Below are 17,500 nucleotides of genomic sequence, written 5' to 3' on the forward strand. Positions count from 1 at the left end.
CACGCACACACGCACGCACGTCGTACACTCGCTCGCTCACCTCCGTCGCCACTTGACTGTTTTTAATTATTGTAGTAATTTGTAGTAGTACCGGCGGCTTTCTTTTCCCTTCCCCCCTTCCCCCTTTTCTTGCTTTAGTATGTTACAGTACGTTTTGGTTAAAGGTTTGAATGGGGGCTTTGGGAAGGAGGGAGGGAGCGTGGCTTTTGTAACATATTTTCAAATGTACTTGTAATTACAATATTGTACATCAATCACCACCAGTCGGCCACTTCACTCCTCGCATTCAACAAACAGCTTCTGCAGCTCCATCCCCTTTTGCTGCAGCTCCATCCCAAAAACTTCCAATTTATCTAGTTTGATTCTAGCTTCGTTTTTCCGTTAACTACTTACATGTCTTTTGGCTTGCTTCTTTCTTTCTTTCTTTCTCTCTTTCTCTCTCTTTTCTGTTTTATTCTCTTCTTTTACTTGCACCAAGTTTAGCTCTAGTGTTATTTATCATTCCATTAGGACATCTGTGTTTTGCTTACACTTTAGTATTTAGCTCACGTTTGTTTAGGTCAAATGTCTGTGTGTATATGTATGTGGTTTAGGTCGAGAAGGAAGAGTAAGATGAGCCTCATCATGAGAAAGGGGTTTAGGGAAGTGTGTTTATGTCGTTCGGGGATTTTAGGGAGCGAGCCATTTTCTTTTCAGTTTTTAGATTCGATGATGATTATACAGACAGAGTACGTTTAAATCAAACAGACATATCCAATCATTCCGCCGCTGTAGCTTCGTTCGTTAGTAGAGTATCCTAGACCACCACCTATCCCCTGCCTGTTACCGTAAAGGATGATTAATCTTGTTTCGTTTTTTGGTTGGTTTCACGTTTGGTTTTGCCGTTCTTTTTTTTTGCCGGGGAATTGGATCGGTTAGTTTGGGTTTTTGGGGTTTTGAGTAAAAAAAAACTTCCAGTCCTCCAGGTCAGCCAAGACCCGGAGGGACCCGGTCGTGTTCTGCGTGCCAACCTTTATCGTTCCTTTTCCAACTATTTACAGATACAGATGCACGCTGGCTCACCCGTTGTCGATCGAAGGTCAAAGTAGGCGCCGGGGGAGCTTTGCTAGGAGACCGTCACGTTCGGCGCCACCTTTGCTCTGCCGGGTAAATGGCGACGTGTACGACATTATCGTTGTCGATGCTTCATGTTGACGTTACGAAACGGAAGGTAGCTAGACGGCGTCGCCTACTTATCGCCATCACCGTGAAAGGAGTGTTCCGGAGTGAATGGTAATGATACTCCCATCAAAGGACTATAATCACGTTTCCAAACAATAAGGAAGGTAAGTACCGTAAAAAGCTAAACCTCAACTCATCAGCAGCAGCGGCAGCAGCAGCATGCCAGTGAAGGAAACGGGCTTCCCAAAAAGGGGCGAACATCATAAAAACACCGACGGAGTATAGATGTGTTTCGAAGGGCGCGAAAGGATGGTTTGGTGGCAACTTCGCAACGCGTGCTGTACCTCGGTCTACAGTGCAGTCGTTTCATGAAGCTGGCGCACTTCCTATCAGAAGCGTGTCGCGTGGTTCAACAGCCGGCCCTCACCGATCGTCGGCAGTCCACCAACGGGGCCACCACCGGTACCGCCACCGTTGGTTTGCAGATCCTGCCCAGCGCCAACACTACCGACCGGGGGCATCTCCGGAACCGTCTGCAACAAGCTGGGCTATTTGTGGGGAGGGAAGAGATGAAAGAGACGCGTGGAGATGCATTATGAGTTGTGTAATGTTGGGAACGGATTAACATTTAGCTGGCCACCGGAAAAGGCAGCAGCGGAATGATGAACCAGAGATCGGTTACCAGAGTGGTGGTGAGGAGTGACGTTGCTCCGGCAGTCGTCCTTGTTTTCGTCGTCGTTGTCGTTGGTTTTGGTGGTGGAATCGGAGGAGGTGGTGGTGGAGAAGGAGGTGGTGGTGGAATCGATAAGAACTAAACGGAACGAAACGGAAAGCAAAAAGTAAGAATAGAAAAAAACACACACAAGAAAAATGGAGAAAATATGTAAATCATATGTTTGCTAAATGAACGAACCACTCGAACAATTGCACTCATTGCTAAGATCGTAAAATTCGGAGCGAGATTCCGTTCAGTCAGGACTGTCTGTGACCAAGAGCATCCACGTTTGGAAAATGCATGAAAAATCCCATTAGCCCAAAGGACGCTCTCCCTCTCTCTGTCTTGTCTTCCATCATCGATCTCTGGACAGCTTAAAACCGAAAGCAAACAAAACTCTTGGCCGCCACATAAATCATTCCCGTGCCGTTTTGTGGTGGTGGTGGTAGTTCTCTGGTTATTTACTTGCACCCCCTACCATTCCTTCACTTTTATCGCCGTCACTGGACGCATCCCTTTGCTGGCGGACGAGCGTCGAGATTCGATCTCATTTAGACGATGGCGACACAACGGAGCAGAGGCAACGCCACCAGTGCTTCTCTTTCTCTCTCTTTCCAGTGTCTTTGGTCTCTTTGGCGACATCGATTCTGGTTAAACGAATCGTCCTCCAGCAACAGCAGTCTGTGTGCCAACGTAAAAAGGTGAAATGGAAAAGTCAAACCGACAGATCAATCAATCGGCAGCAGCAGGAACAAGTAGTAGTAGCGCTGCTGGCCCTCAACAAGGGAGAAGAGAATGATTTTATCTCTCGCTCTCCCTCCCTCCCTCTCTCCCTCGCTCCAGAATCCCCCTTCTAAATGGGTCAACCGCCGGGACTCGTGTTGGATTTGAAAATTGTTCCACCCAGAAAACCACGGCTCCCCACGGCCAGACCATCCTGGAAACCCATTAGGGGAATGAAATAACACCGACCCTACCGGACCGGATGGTGAACTTTGACAGGGCCTCGTCCGTCCGCTCCTCTCACCAGTCACCTCCCTCGCTCCGTGGCCTAACGTAGCGCGAGGAATTCAAAATATGCGAACCAAAGGCTGCTCGCTTGTCGTGGATTTTGGGAATCGGGTTTCATGTTTTCCGGGTTTTTCGGTAAAATCCAACTACCGGATAGATTCCGTGATAAATCTGGTGTTTAGAATTCCCCCGGTACTGGGATACTGGCCACAATGCTAGGCCGATGACTGGAATTTCGAAGCAGGAATCTCAAACAAAATGTTAACTGACAGAAAAAACGGATCACAAAAAGCATAACACACGGTTGGATCTCGTCTCGAGTCTGGTGTTTGTTGTAATTAGAGTGTATAGTAGTAGTAGTAGTAGTCGCGGCACTAATGAATGGTCAGCGGATGGTGTTACTTACCGGTTCGTGCTGCAGTTGCTGTTGCTGCTGACTGCTGAGTGGCAATGAACCAGCGAAGAGTGGTGGAGGTGGGTAGCGTTCGGTTAGTGATGACTGCCCGGAATCGGTCCGTGCCAGGGGTGACTGCAGTGAATGGGGTTGTTGCTGTTGCTGCTGCTGGATGAGGTGGTGCTGACCGGTGCTAACCGGAAGTCCGGTCGCATGTGAAATCGGTATCGATGAACGGGCCGCCGTCGTGTACACCAAGTTAGTCGAGTGCATCGATGGATGATGGGCTAGATCGATCTGCGCCCAGCAACCGTGTGCGTTGGTAGTCGAATAAAAGAGAGAGAGAGACAGCACAGGATTCTACGGATTAGCGAGTGTGTGTGTGCGATTTGTGCAACTAAATCGAAAAGTGAATAACACAGCTCTTGGTAAAGGGATTTTCCCCGTTTTCGCACTACTCGAATGTATTAAACGAATCCTCACGCTGCATAAAATATTCATTTCCACCAACCGTATCTGTGTGTGTGTGACCATTTACAGAACGAACACACATCCGGGATTTCGAATGCAGGCATGGTTTAAATATTTTCAGGAAGATTAACTACGTTCATGCCAGCGAACGAGCACCGCTTCTCGTTACACATTACAAATCCACCGTGAACTGGCGTCCACCCCCCCCCCCCCCCCCCAAAAACCGGCAGCAAATCGCAATCGCACAAATGCATAATCCTCGCCCCCGGGGAGGAAATGGAGCGAGGGCTTCAAAGGAATATCGCGCGAGTGCTAATGCGCCCGGTCGGCTGAAGGCCGGAGTGAAGAGACCGTTTTTGGGCATTGGCCGGTCGGTTTCGATTACAAATGATTTGTAAATGAACCGCAGCAGCAGCACCAGCAGCAGCAATAGGTCTCCTTCGTGCCATTTTCATTGTTTTGTAGGGGGCGCACAACGGGGATGTTTATTTATGAATTAGCTATTGCTAATGCTAACGGTGCATGATAAGCTGGGTGGAATGGCCAGTTCATAATGCCAGCAGCAGTATAATAAATATACACAAATTACGAACAATCAATTGTGCATGCGTTTGAGAAGCTTAGGTTTGACTATTGGAACAGAATTGATAACATTTCGCCCAAAATACCAACTAAAAACCACATATTTTGCTCTATTTTCTCACTGCGACAATGAGATGCATGCTAATTTTCGGTGAGTTGTTGCATTCAATCGCCAGCCTTCGACGATGCACGTGACATCAATGCAAAGCACACACACACACACACAAAACCGATCGCACCTCGTCTATCGCCTGGAAACTGTGGCCACTGTTCCGCCGGGGGCTGGCGAGTGATGATGAAATTTTAAATATTTCATTAAAACATTGTTTGCGCCCAAGCTTCGCCAAGCCACGGCCATCGGCCATCGACCAGCTGGCGGGCTGACCGATTCGGGGTGATGACAACGGTTGAGGTTACATTTTTGGGGCCCGGCCCGGATGCTACCGGTGGTCCGGATGTCACTCTCGTTGCACCACCACCACCACCACCACGGCACTGGACGCAATCGGCTCCGTTCGCTCGTGGCCAACATTCCGTCCTCGGCAGAAGCCAGAAGGCTCATCCACTCGTCCTGCTCCCCCTCCCCGGGGGCAGGTGTACTGTCCTCTAACTCTACTAGCATGAATAAACTGCCGGCGACAACGAAAACGACGACAGCGACGACGACACCGTGACCGTGGGACCCAAATTATAATGTGGACTCACAGCGCGTGTGTGTGTGTTTGCTTGAATTTATGCGAACTCCCGGGCACGTCGTTGGTCGTACGGTTGGGAGAACTGGTCAACACATAAACCGGGACCGGGACCGGGGGGAACGGACCCCATCAGGACGCGCCCTGGTATGTATGCAAAGTATGTGAACTGTTTAAGGTTTCACCGCGCGCATTCCACAGACCGGTGTTCGAGCTGCAGGACAGGACCGGAACCTACTAACCCGTGCTCGAGGGAGACCGGGGACAACGGGGAGTCCAACGAGGAGGAGGAAGAGGAGTGTGCCCCGAGAGTTATGATTTGAATTTGCCAGAAACGCTTCCGGACAACAGAGGAAAGGGGGTATGGCGAAGAGAAGCGGCTCCGAAGCCGAAAATCCACAGAAACTGGTGGAATGTCCTGTGAGTCTCCGGACTCCGGCCAGAGATCGCGTGCGTAGAACCCAGCCGGTGACGCCATTTCCGGCGGGCGATGCTTGCGCCGCGGCATTGTTTGCTCGCTAATGAGAAATTTGTCCAATCAGTTGTGAAACGATTGCTGGAAATCGATGGGCTGCGAAGGATGGATGGAGACCGTCGTGGGTTTCACACGACGCATAAAAAGCTTCACTACGACAGGCGAACAGGCGGCCAATCTGTGTTTGCTGCCTTTGTTTCGGCCGCCACCTTCGTCGGGGTGGTCTGTGAGGATGCTCTGGTATTATGTGGAGCTTCATCTTTGTGCCAAGAGACAGATAGACAGAGAGAGAGAGCGAGAGTTACAACAAAACGTCGCTTAAAGTTCATGTTCATGCTGAAGGATCACCATTACTTTTACAAATGTTGATGTTTCAGGTCTCACGGTGGATGGAATGCAGCTGAAAAGAGACTCAACTTCTGGAGGAACCATCTGGAGAAAGCATCCAGCATCAGGACATGGCGTAACTTCATCGACGAAGTCAAGCGAAACACTTGCGTTACACTTTTAGTCATGAATATTTAAAGAAAATTACTCCAACGATAGTTATTCATTGTGTGACGCATTGGCATTCGAATCATTGGCTCCATTTAAAGTAACCAATAAAGGGGTGTTGAGGTATTTAATATTTTCTTGTTCACATTACTTCACATTCGTTTCACATTCTTTCATGGATGGTTATCCTTCATAAACTTCATGGATCAATCGAAGCCAAACTGACAAAGGTATTGAGGTTTAAAAGCACATTTCATTTAACGACATCATTTAATGCATCTCGTTACTTTGAAGCGCTGCTCCCAAAACCTTCCTTTTTCAAACTCGGTGCCCATCGTAGCATATAAAAAAGCATGGAGCTTTTGATTTGATATTTCGAACACTTAATCTGGTACATTATTTGCCAGATAAAATTGTTGATACTTAATAAAGATGTAGAAAATCTGGTTTTTGGGGGCAAAATGGTAAAAAGGATCACTTTTCCCACTTCTGGAAGCTTGCTAACATCGAAAAAATTGAAAATTCTCCAAAAACTCGACAGGACTACTTGGATAAACTTATAAGCTAACAGAATAGTATTGATTGGTATGTATTTCCGATGATCCAGCAGAAACCTATGATGGGCACCGAAAAAATGATATTTTTATGACTCTCCTTTCTAGATTATGTACCATGAACGTAGTTTTTTTGTTAATCTTCTTCAAAACACGACCAAATATCCTTGAAAAGTTGAATTTTAATATAAAATTCAGATAAAAAAATAAATTTAAAAGGTTTCGTCACAAATACTTTTCAAAAATTCGCTTTTTTGTACCGAATTAACCAGGGCATCCAGCGATAGCCAATTGGATCATTTTTATAAAGCTGTTGGTTTCTGTAGTTGGCACAAAGCTAAGGGGTCATTGATTAGCTGATGTACCGTGAGCTTATCGTTTATCGTTTGCAGACTATTCTAGTCTGTAAGACGCCAAGAAATACCCAACAGGATACTGTAGATATAGGAGACTCCTAGACTCACCTGCGCGTAGATCGTTGGCTCGGAACGTTTGATGTCGGATTGTCGTGGCCGCCCAAGCGTAGCACTTACGTACATCTGCGGTTGGCCAGCACTAATCTTTGGCATTCCACCCCCACCACCACCACCACCACCACTCATCGTCGACAAGTCCGCGTAGGTCAAATCGTGCTGCAGATCAGAAGAAGCAGAAAAAAGCGAAATAGAATCCAACATTGGAAGCCTCGGAATTTAGCTTCGACCATACCTTATGCGCCTCACTGCCATAGCCACCGATGATGGGCGTCGGAATGATGGTACTGTGCACCGGTATGTAGCTCTGGCCATCGGATGTCGCCACCGGATATACGGTCTGTTGCATGCAATTCTGCTGCTGCTGCTGTTGCTGCTGCTGCTGCTGGACATCCCTGGCAAGGGCATAGAACGCTCGTGTATCATACGTGGCGGCCGAAGTCGGTGGTGGCATCATGGCAGCACCGCCGCTCTGCTGCTCGGCCATCGCTGCCGTCGCGTACAACCGCGGATGGGCTGCACTGTTCAACCACTCGAACGCTTTCTCGTCTTCTTCCGGGACGCGGGCCAACAGTTTCGCTGCAATGTGAGAGCGACTCAAACCTTATGGCGAACAAACAGGTGACGCACGAGGCACGCGACCCCGAGACGACCTCTACAAACTCGAGCACCCGCTCACTTACCTTGCGGAATAATGTCCGGATTTTTCTCGATACTGTCGATGCTCCCGTTGCACTGTTCCCGGGCTAGATCCGCATCGGGAATCGATTGACTGATACCCGAGGCATCGTTCGTCGACATGTTGCTACCACAGTCCCGATCGTGGCCAGCGGATCCCCGGAGCCGCGTAATGCACACGATAATGGAAGCGATCGAGATAATGGCGGCCACCACCCCGACCAGTGTGCCGATGAATGGTTTGATCTGCAGCAGTGCCGGTGGATAGACGAGTGAAAGATCTAATAGTGGAGAGGAGTTTAGAGGAAGATTAGATTAGTGCTGTTTGGTGTTCGAAATGTGATCCTCCCGCAGCTCACCTGTTTGCTTCTCGGGGTTCTTTAGCGTAAACGCCTGTAGATAGGTCGGATCGCTCGATCCTTTCGAGTTCTTGGCAGTGAGTATAATGTTGTATCCAACGCCTGGTTCCAGCCCTTTCAACTCGAACGCTGGTGATCTGTTTGCGAATAGATAGAGCGAGTGGAAAAGCATCAATCAAAACGGGTTCGGTAACGAACTTCCCAATATGTCGAACGCAATCTTAAACTCCACTCGATTGATCGACCGCTTGAATGCATCTAATTGCCTCCAATCTCGTGGCCAATAGATTAATCGATCTGCGATAATTGCGTTGTCAATTACTTTCAGCTTTCAGTTCCAGGTTCCAGGCGCAGAAGTGCAACCTGCCTGGAGGTGGGATGCAGCAAGATCTCGAAAGGTCTCAAGTAGCCAATCGAACGCCCGCTTCAGCTTCTTATTTTGTTTCTTGTGCAATTCTTTTGCTCCCCATTTTGCCTCCGGACCTCCGGACACGGAAATGACCAACTTTTCCTATGTTAATTAGCTTCCGTGCACTTTGGCGCAACTTATTTTCCTTCCGCTTCATCACACCGGCCAATCCGGCCAAGGTAGGAAGATCGAAGGAAGGAAGGAAGGGGTCCGGAGGGCGAAACATTCACTTCCGCTGCCCGGACATTGTTTGCCTTTGCCCGGTGATGCAAATAAGACAAGGCCCTGCTGCCCAGGTTTTTCCCGCTGATGGCTGCTGATTACGAAGCCCGGTTCTGCCCGGCTTTGGTGTTGTCGATGGTCGATGGACCTGCTTTCACCTTCTTTCCCGCTTTACATTTTCATCATTGCTGGAAATGTTTAACTTTTTAATTAACTCCTTCGCCACGGGACCGGCACTTGGACGGAAACTTGGACGGATTTAAAGCAGCTCGCCAGTGCTGCTTTACTGCCGGTCTCGCGACTAAGCTTTGCCGGTTGATTTATTCATGGGGACCCCATTTTCAATTTTAAACAGTCGAAATACGGTGGACTTTCAAGTGGCACTCTTCTGGTACGATCTAAACGATCTCGAACAGCACTCTGTCTTCGGTTGGAATTGTAATTGAATGGCATTTACCGGGGATCTGCTGTAAGTTTAAATTAGCACCGGTGGTTCCGTGGAAGAATCTCGGAGAAAGTATTCCCTCAAAGCATTCTGCATTTAATTGAATACTTCACAACCACCTTTCGAGCTGTATTTTGGATTCCATTCCGATGAAACTTTTCCGCCCAGTCTGCGGATAATTATTCGGCAATTTTGCTGCTAATTCTATATTTGCGCATTGCGCTGCCTTGCAACAAAGTTATTTTCCATGAACCATTCTTCTTCTATTGGAATACACAAAGTACAGCAGTTGTGATTGTATCTACGAAAAAGGCAATCCTTAAATGTGTTTGCGCAATAAAATGGCACAAGAAAAAGGTTTCAAACGAACTCGTTTCTGTCGGTTTTCGTGCAACCGGTAATTCAAAATAACCATTCCTGGTCAATAAACACATCTTCCTGGTAGATAGCATTTTATGGATCTTCATTACCCTTATCATGTAATATTAAATGAATTCCTTTGAAAAGACTTCCTTTCTGTTTAAGTGGTGGGTAAAATATATTCTAATTTTAAAATTCCCTGGAAGTATCATGCAACAGTTTCGGATTTATGGAAGCAATTGTTAATTCTTCTAATCCACCTGATGGCATTCGAAGGTTATCTCAGGGCCAGCTGCGATCCAAGATGTGGGTTTCCTTATGTTTCAAGTTGGTAGGATGATGATTCTTTGAACAACATTTACATTAGTTACCTGGAAACGGTAACTGTCAGCCACATCAAGTAATCGGCAATCAAGCAGGCTTTCTATTTTGGTCACATTTTTTCGCTTTTCTTTTCATATTCCACGAAATGGTGTCCATTCAATTCAATGCATTAACATTCAAATCATTAAAGTCAATCAACTAGTCCATTGAAGCAAGTTTTTAAACAACAGACTAATCATACTTTCGCCGCCAAATACCAACACGCTACCAACAGAGAGAGCGAAATTTTTAAAAAATACAACACGAAAATCTTATCAAACAAGCGGTGAGCCAACGAACGAAGCATTTCTATTTATCTGGCAAAGTAAATCATGTCGAATGGAGTGCTCATCGATCCGTTTGATCTCCCTTTCGCGTGCTCTCTCTCGCTCTCTCTCTCTCTGCCTGACCATAATAATGCCAGATGGATGGCAAAAATGATGAAAGACCGCTTTTCGCTTTTCAATTCTCCCTTGGTGGCCGCCTTTCCGGCCGTCTCGCGTCCGTGGCACACAGCAGCAAAGCAGCAAGCAGTAGCTTAAGAATTCCAGAACGGATTGGCACTTTCGTTAACCGCAAATGTAATGCTAATCCCACCCCCCAGCACCACCCACGGATCGATGCTAATACATTTTAATTGCCCCACTGATCGCTGGAAACGGTTCACTGCGTTCTCTCTCTCTCTCTCTCTCTCTCTCTCTCTCTCTCTCTCACGTTCTCTGGTTCGTGTTTCGATTTCACCCAGTGGCACCAATTAATTTTAATTGGCTCACTTCGTCCTTGTTGGGGCGCCTGCACAATGGGTCTGCACGAGCTGCAATGAATTTCATCATCGAGCGCCCACCACCGGCAAATTGGCTGCCCCGGTGGCTGCTTTCATCCATTTTCGGTCGACGAAAGCAAATGATGACGGTGGCTGAAGACGACGGTCGAAGAGCGGAGGGGGGCCGGGGGTTTGAAGTAAAAATCGTGAGAAATTGTTTGCCTGCTGGCCAGCGACCAGCGAGTGCCTTCTGGAATGCTGGAATTAATGCCGGAGCAAATAGCAATCCTCGACCAACCGTCCAACCGACCACCAGGCGTCTCAATGCGTACTTCTCGCGCGATGACATTACTATCAGGCACCGGTGCCTGGTGCCCGGTGCCCAGGGTGTGTTTGTTGTTCTGTCCGTCCGCCGGCGCTACTCACTTTGATTTAATCGAAGCCATTAGCTGCCGGTTGCCGATCACGTACAGCTCGACCAGGAAGTCCTGTGGCAGCCCACCATCGAAACCCTCCAGGCACTCGATCTGCAGCATGTCGAACGTCTGGTTGAGGATGGAACAGTTGGACAGTGGATCCGGTTTGCCTAGGGGCGAGACAGAGAGAGAGAGAGAGAGAGAGAGAGAGAGAGAGAGAGAGAGGAAAATTGAAATTAATAATCGTGCCTGACGGCGTCGTGATAGTCGCCGTGGATGAGAAGGTGCCCGTTGGTATGCTAACGACGGCTAATGGTGCCCGATAGGAAGCGAAACGGCCGCACGGGGGGGGGGGGGGGGGGGACCTTAACGGGAACGAGGGGTGCTGCTGCTTGGGGCTACTAGATGGATCGTTATCTCAACCCGTGACCCCGATTCCGATTGGTTAGCATTTCGCAGGAATTTGTTGATGTTTTGCAGAGAGGCAATGTTTTGATAAATTGAGTTATTTGAGAGTTACGCTCGAGATGATTTCGAGTTCGCGTAGCAATGGAAGGACGTTTGGAAAGGATTCAAACTTAGAAGTGAGCTTTGCTTATCACACATCATGCCTTATCATCGCACGGCATTGGTTTGCATTCGGTTCTGTACAATCGCCTGAGAACGGATTCAGGAATCGTTCAAGTCCAGAGAAAGAGAAAGTGAAAGAGAGAAAGAGAGAGAGAGAGCAGAAAACGAGATTGCAAATCATGGCGAGCTGATCCGTGGCCTCCTTGATTTTTGGCCCATCGGAAATAGGATTCGCTTCACTCCGCCTTTCCGTCCGTCCCCATTCATCCATCCATCCATCCATCCATCCGTCTACTCACCTGCCGGTATTAGGTTGAACAAACAGGGCTCCGTCTGTGCTCCGATTTCGTTGCGGCCCCAGCAAAGCAGCGTCCCGTAGTCCTGTACGCCGGGAGAAGAAGAAAAAAACGAAGAGAAAACATCTTGTGATTTCGGGTTGTGAAAGGCCAAACACCGTCGTCGTCGATGTCGATTGCAACGCAACGCCTACTAAGGTTCAGCCCTGCCTTGCCGATCGATCTACAGAGAAGACGGAGTGGAGTGAGACCGACTGAGAGGGAAAACAATTTTCCCGCAGGATACCCGAGGCAGAAAACGAATATTCGGATTCGAATAGAAACCGGAAAGGAACCGACCACTCCACCCCCCCCCCCCTTCCTCTTTGGAGGGGACACACTTAATAAGAGGGGAGAGCCGGTGAAAATTGGAAGCAGGAGCCAACGTCGTCGCCATCACCACCACCACTACTGAACGATGGCTGCTTCGATCCAGAAATAGGAGATCGAACGAAGGATGATGAAAAATGAAGGAAGAGCTTTGACGTGATTGACAGAAAGCAGACATCGAAGCAGCATCCCTGTCCAGCCCCTGTCATCCAGTGTCCCCCTGTGTCCGGCTGGAACGTTAAAGCACTGGAAACATGAGACCGAACGAACAGCCAGGCATCATTTGCAGCAGCAACAGCAGCAGCAGCAGCAGCCAGTGTTGATGCTCCCGAGTTGATGAAGACGTATGACCGAAATTGTCATTCCGGCTGATAAATTATCTTCTCGGTTTACCCCGGGGCCGCGCAGCTCCGGAGTGGGGAAAGTTACCGAATGGGCCGCATGAGGGCCCCAAGCCCAAGTGGTCTAGTGTGTGTGTGCATGTGTTTGTCACAAGGTTTTCGACCGCAGATGGAATTTGTTTTATTGACTTTTGTGTGTGTTTTGATTGAAAGGTTCTCCTTCTTCCGGGGGGGGTTTTGCGGAGATGAAAATTGATCGATTGTTATTCCAGGGAGGCCTTGGCCCGGCACGGGGCCGAGAAGATTACGCGATGGATTTGCAGTTGGCCATGTAGTAATGGCGTCGTAAGACGCTCGTCGGCCTCTTTGAGTACTTCCGATGAACTCGATAAGCCAAACGATTGCATAATCTGCTGCCGAGAAGTCACTGCTTTCGCTGGTCTCGTGGTTTCGTCGAAATTATCTGCTCACTCTGCAGTTAATTATAGCCCACCGAGAAAGCCGCACAAAATGGCTGACCAACACTGAAAGGCAAATAGTTTTGCGCCTCGTCCAATTCTCACCAGCTCAAGACGGGATGCTGGTGCCAGAAATCATTCAGACTCGAGGCCAGGCGGCTCGTGGCCATCCATCCATCAACCCGAGTAGGCCCAAAAGGCAAGAAAGGGAGGGGGAGGGGGAGCTAGCATTAATGAATAAATTATGAGGGGTGGTTCCGTTGTTGGGGCGCGTGAACTCGAGGCGAAAAGTTTGTGGCGAGAATGGCGGAATTACTGGGAAGGAGAAGGAAAGGGGCCGGCCATCAGAGTTTCAATAAAATCCTTCTCTACTTTCGCCCCTTGGAAGAGAAGAAAAAGAAGAAGCAGAAAAAAGGGATGAACCTTTGGAGGCTTTTGCGAGGCTCCAAGTTTCACGCAGATAACACGATAAGCGACCGCAACCGAAAGTGGATCCTGTCCGGTTCGGGCGGGGCGGGGAGGGAAAGCTTTTTCACGCAACCAACAAACACACACAGGCACAGGCACAGGCACACAAGTTGCAAGTTCGGCAATCGGAAGGATAATGATAACAGGGAAAGGATTCTCGATTCCGGCTACCGGCGTAGCGAGAAAAAAGGGAGTTTGCGATGTTTGCGGAACACCCTCATAATTACGAAGGACTTCATCTTGTGAGAGGAGCGTAGGGCACCCCTTGGTCAACGGTGGTTCTGGTTTTTATGGCCACGTTTCCGCTTCGATAGAACTTTAAAGCCCTTTTTGGAGAGCGAAAGAGAGTGTCTTCGGTTCCCGGTTCCCGGGGACCGCGTAATGCGCCGATAAAGAATGCTAACCACTACGGGGAAATCAAGGAGTGAAGTGGCACTACAACAGAAGAAGCAGAAAAAAAGCCCTCGCCGCCGAACCGGACACTCGCTTCGCTTTGAGGATAAGCCTTTTCCGAGAAGGATCTTGATCGAAACCATCGAAGCGCCGACGCCCGATGACGTCAATCTTCTTGTTCGCTTCTTGTTCGCGATAATCGCGTGTGTCCGCGGTTCTTTCGAAACAAACTTTCCGCTGTCATCACAAGCTTGAAGTGTTAGTGAAGCGCACCAGCACAGACAAGGATGAAAGGCTTTTCTTTCTCGGCTCCGTTCGAGTGACACCGTTAAGCCTGACCTGGCAGGGAAGCCCGTTGAATTCCGGGAGGATCAAACGGAAGATAGGACTGGAACGTGCCGTGGTGCCATTTCTTCCTTATCAGTGATGCGAACTGCCTAGTGGCTAGCTAGCGCATTGTGCGAGCTTCTGAAGCGGGCAAAGTGAGTATTTTCGCTGTGACCGAGGGGCCACGAAGGTCAGTTAAAGAGGGGAAGCAGGAATAGGAGCAGTAGCAGGAGGTGTAAACAAGAAATTATGATAATTGAAAACATAATAGGTGTCGGCACGCGCTGTTATGATTATACCGGTGGGCACCAGAGCTAGAACACACACACACAACGACGAGTTCCTTTTCGCGTCCGTAGCAGCACTACACGACACGATACAACTGCTTTCAGGTCGGCCGGAACATGGCAGGAAAGTAGAATGTCATGTCTACAAGACGCCAGAACGCCACTTTCAGCTCTCTGGCGGCCGAAAGGTTAAGAAAGTGAAATCCTCCAACAAACGGACCCCGTTGGTTAGGCGTTGCTTGCGTGGTAAGCACCTTGGTTTGCCACAAAGGGAAATGGAAGAAAGGCGCAAAGACAAGTAGAGCGTGAGAAGAGGACTTCATTAGGAACGCGGTGAACAAGCGACGGTGCTAACACCGGCACCAGCTCTCTACTCCGCGGGGGGAGGTCGTAATTGCCACCTGTGACACCTGAAAGAAAGAACTTCCTTCTCTTGTTGGAAAGGATTTAGCTGCACCGACGACGACGACGACGACGACGAGCGTAGGACTTAAAGTAATTTTGGAAATTATAAAAATGATTTCGCGAGTCCGCGACCGGCGAATTCAATTCCGTCCTCAAGGCTACTACCCGGAAACGGTAATTACCGGTTCGCTGTTGAACCGGTGTTGTGTGCCGTAAGTGCAAACGGACTTACCTTCTCCGTGACGGGCTTGAAGTGGGCGACGCTCTTCGTCCGATCGCTCAGCACCTCCGACGCCGGTATGTCCAGGCTTTCCGATACGGACGTGTTGTACTTCCAGGTGAACGTGACGTTCGTTGGGTTCGCCTCGAGCTCGCACACGATTTTCGCCAGCTCGTTCCGCCCCACATTGTACGTGGTAACAAGCCCCGGTCGACAAACGGGTGCAACTGTAGAGAGAGAGAGAGAGAGAGAGATAGAGAGAGCGAATGAAAATCGGTGGTTAAAGGACTTGACTTGAAGTGGTGGAAGCTCGTGGCTCTCGAGGCGGGCGAATGCAGATTCACTGGTGGAAAATGGGAATTGGAAAATTTGGATTATTATCAGATCAGCGAACGGATCGCGATTGGTGGGAAGCTGATAAGAGAGAGGGAGAAAAAAAGGCAGAGAAAAGGGAACTTAACAGTCTGTGTGATTGGGTATTTGGAATGCTTCCTAGGAACGTTCCTTCCTTCCTTTCCGGGTTTGAAGGTGTTTGAGCAGAACGAAAGGACGAAACCAGCGGCCCTCGAAAAGGTATTACGCTAATGCGCGACGATAATGCGCTTCGCTGGCACCACGCACACACACACACACACACACACACATACAGGCACAGGCACAGAGACACAGAACGAGGACGACATGGTGGGTAATGAGGCCAAGGACTGCTTCACAATCGAAGAGAACTGGTGGCTAAAAGGAAATCGCAAAGTAAACGATTCGAACGATAGAATCGAGTCGTTTACCGCGGGAACCCGCTTCCTGCTTTCGGTTTCTGGGGGTTTTCCGTTAGCAAAGGAAGGAAAAGTATTCACGGGGAGGGAAGGCTTATCATGCGGAGCCATCCGACAAGGCCCACCCTCACACACACACCGAGGTAGAGGTAGCCGGGGAGTAGCCAAGATTAAATTTAGAAACTCGCTCTCTCTCTCTCTTTCTTCCTCGCCTTTCGGTGGCTATCGAGCCAGACAATTGCAGACGGCCACTAGGAGTAGTAGCAGCAGCAGCAGTGGGGGGGTGCCTCGGCAAGGCATCGATATTATTCAATTATGGAAAGCGTGTGATACGGTCAAAGTCGATAGGCGATAGGCGAGCGAGAGGAGCAGCAGTATTTAGAGTCCTGGAGCGAACCAACGGACCACGACCGTGTACCGGGTGCGAGGTATTTCAATTACGAGGGCATGAACCCGAACCCACCAAGCATGGAAGTTTCGCCGAGATTTCTATTTCGCTCTTTTTTTTATGTTGCTTTGTTGGTTCGCGCTCTACGCGAACGGATGAACTGGAACGTTCCCCCTATTCGCCAGCGTGGCCACCGAGGAAAGTGCGGTTTTTAATTGAAAAGTAATATTCGAACGAACGAACGGTCGGGCGGACGTCGAGTCGAGCATCTCTTGGAGCAGTCCGTTGAGTAGCAGACGAGGTTGTAGTCGAGCTTCGAAGTTTGGTCAACAACCGCGTTCCGGTTGGTTAGCTGGTGCGAAAAAAGGCGAAACTTAAACGGAAAGCACAAGGCGGGGAGGTGGAAAACTAAATTTTCCCTCACCACTACCACCACCACCATCACGGCCATGGACCAGGATCGAGCACGTGGAGGATCTCTAATCGAAAATGATTTGCTTTTAATGCAGGAATGATGTCGATCTTAATGATCCAATTAGATAGGTCGTGCCTTAGTGGCCACACACCTCCACCACCCCGCCACCAGTGCACGTTATTTTTCGGTCGATTTTATCGAGTTATAATGAATATTAGAGCACGCAAACGGTAGAGGACGGGAGCAGCGGGCACCGCGCACCGAGAGAACAACATTTCGAACAAACTTTTTCCGAACAGAGCACCGGGCACTCACGGCTGGTCTTTTGGCACTTTCACGGTAAACTTCACGGAGGAGGAGCCCCTCCCCCCCCCCCTCCTGACTTCCCCGGTGCTAACGGGGTGTTTGCGTTAACTTTGTTTTCATTTAATTAACCCAAAACCTCGTTTGTGTGCCGTTGCCCTCTGCGAGCTCGAGTCGGTCGGTTCGGTGCGTCGGAATGCGTCGTCGTCGTCGTCGTCGGTCTAATGGATATTTAAAAAGGCCAAAATGCCGATCGGATTAGGTGAAAGTTGGGATCCAGTGCGCTGAGCCCTGAGGTGCGCTGAGAGAAAGAGAGAGAAAGAGTGTGTAATTGATGAAAAATGTGCTTATAATTAGTAGCATGGAACGGGCACGGAGCAACGCACCGTGTCCGTAGGAAATTTTTGATGTAAATCTCATTTCATGGTTGTGCCACTTTCGGCGTGAAA

At 49.0% G+C, this 17,500-nt stretch overlaps 1 protein-coding gene across 3 annotated transcripts in view; it reads right to left on the reverse strand.

The window, feature by feature from the left end:
* The window catches only part of LOC125948826 (nephrin), a 135,708-nt gene that overhangs the window by 534 nt on the left and 117,674 nt on the right, over positions 1 to 17,500 (reverse strand). Inside the window, exons 11-20 of one of the 3 annotated variants that reach the window (XM_049675289.1) lie at positions 15,185 to 15,399; positions 11,908 to 11,989; positions 11,049 to 11,208; positions 8,061 to 8,197; positions 7,707 to 7,982; positions 7,259 to 7,572; positions 7,015 to 7,182; positions 3,294 to 3,578; positions 1,844 to 1,972; positions 1 to 1,709 (exon numbers count right to left, since the gene is read on the reverse strand). The exon at positions 1 to 1,709 is cut by the window's left edge and continues 534 nt beyond it. In XM_049675289.1, coding sequence (XP_049531246.1) covers positions 1,551 to 1,709; positions 1,844 to 1,972; positions 3,294 to 3,578; positions 7,015 to 7,182; positions 7,259 to 7,572; positions 7,707 to 7,982; positions 8,061 to 8,197; positions 11,049 to 11,208; positions 11,908 to 11,989; positions 15,185 to 15,399 — 1,925 coding nt within the window. In that variant the 3' untranslated portion in view covers positions 1 to 1,550. Of the gene's footprint in view, positions 1,710 to 1,843; positions 1,973 to 3,293; positions 3,579 to 7,014; positions 7,183 to 7,258; positions 7,603 to 7,706; positions 7,983 to 8,060; positions 8,198 to 11,048; positions 11,209 to 11,907; positions 11,990 to 15,184; positions 15,400 to 17,500 lie in introns of all 3 variants that reach the window. The other 2 variants (XM_049675288.1, XM_049675291.1) reach the window with 2 other exon arrangements.

This window comes from Anopheles darlingi, chromosome 2 (genome assembly GCF_943734745.1).
Source record: "Anopheles darlingi chromosome 2, idAnoDarlMG_H_01, whole genome shotgun sequence".
In the NCBI taxonomy this organism is placed as follows: Eukaryota; Metazoa; Arthropoda; class Insecta; order Diptera; family Culicidae; genus Anopheles; species Anopheles darlingi.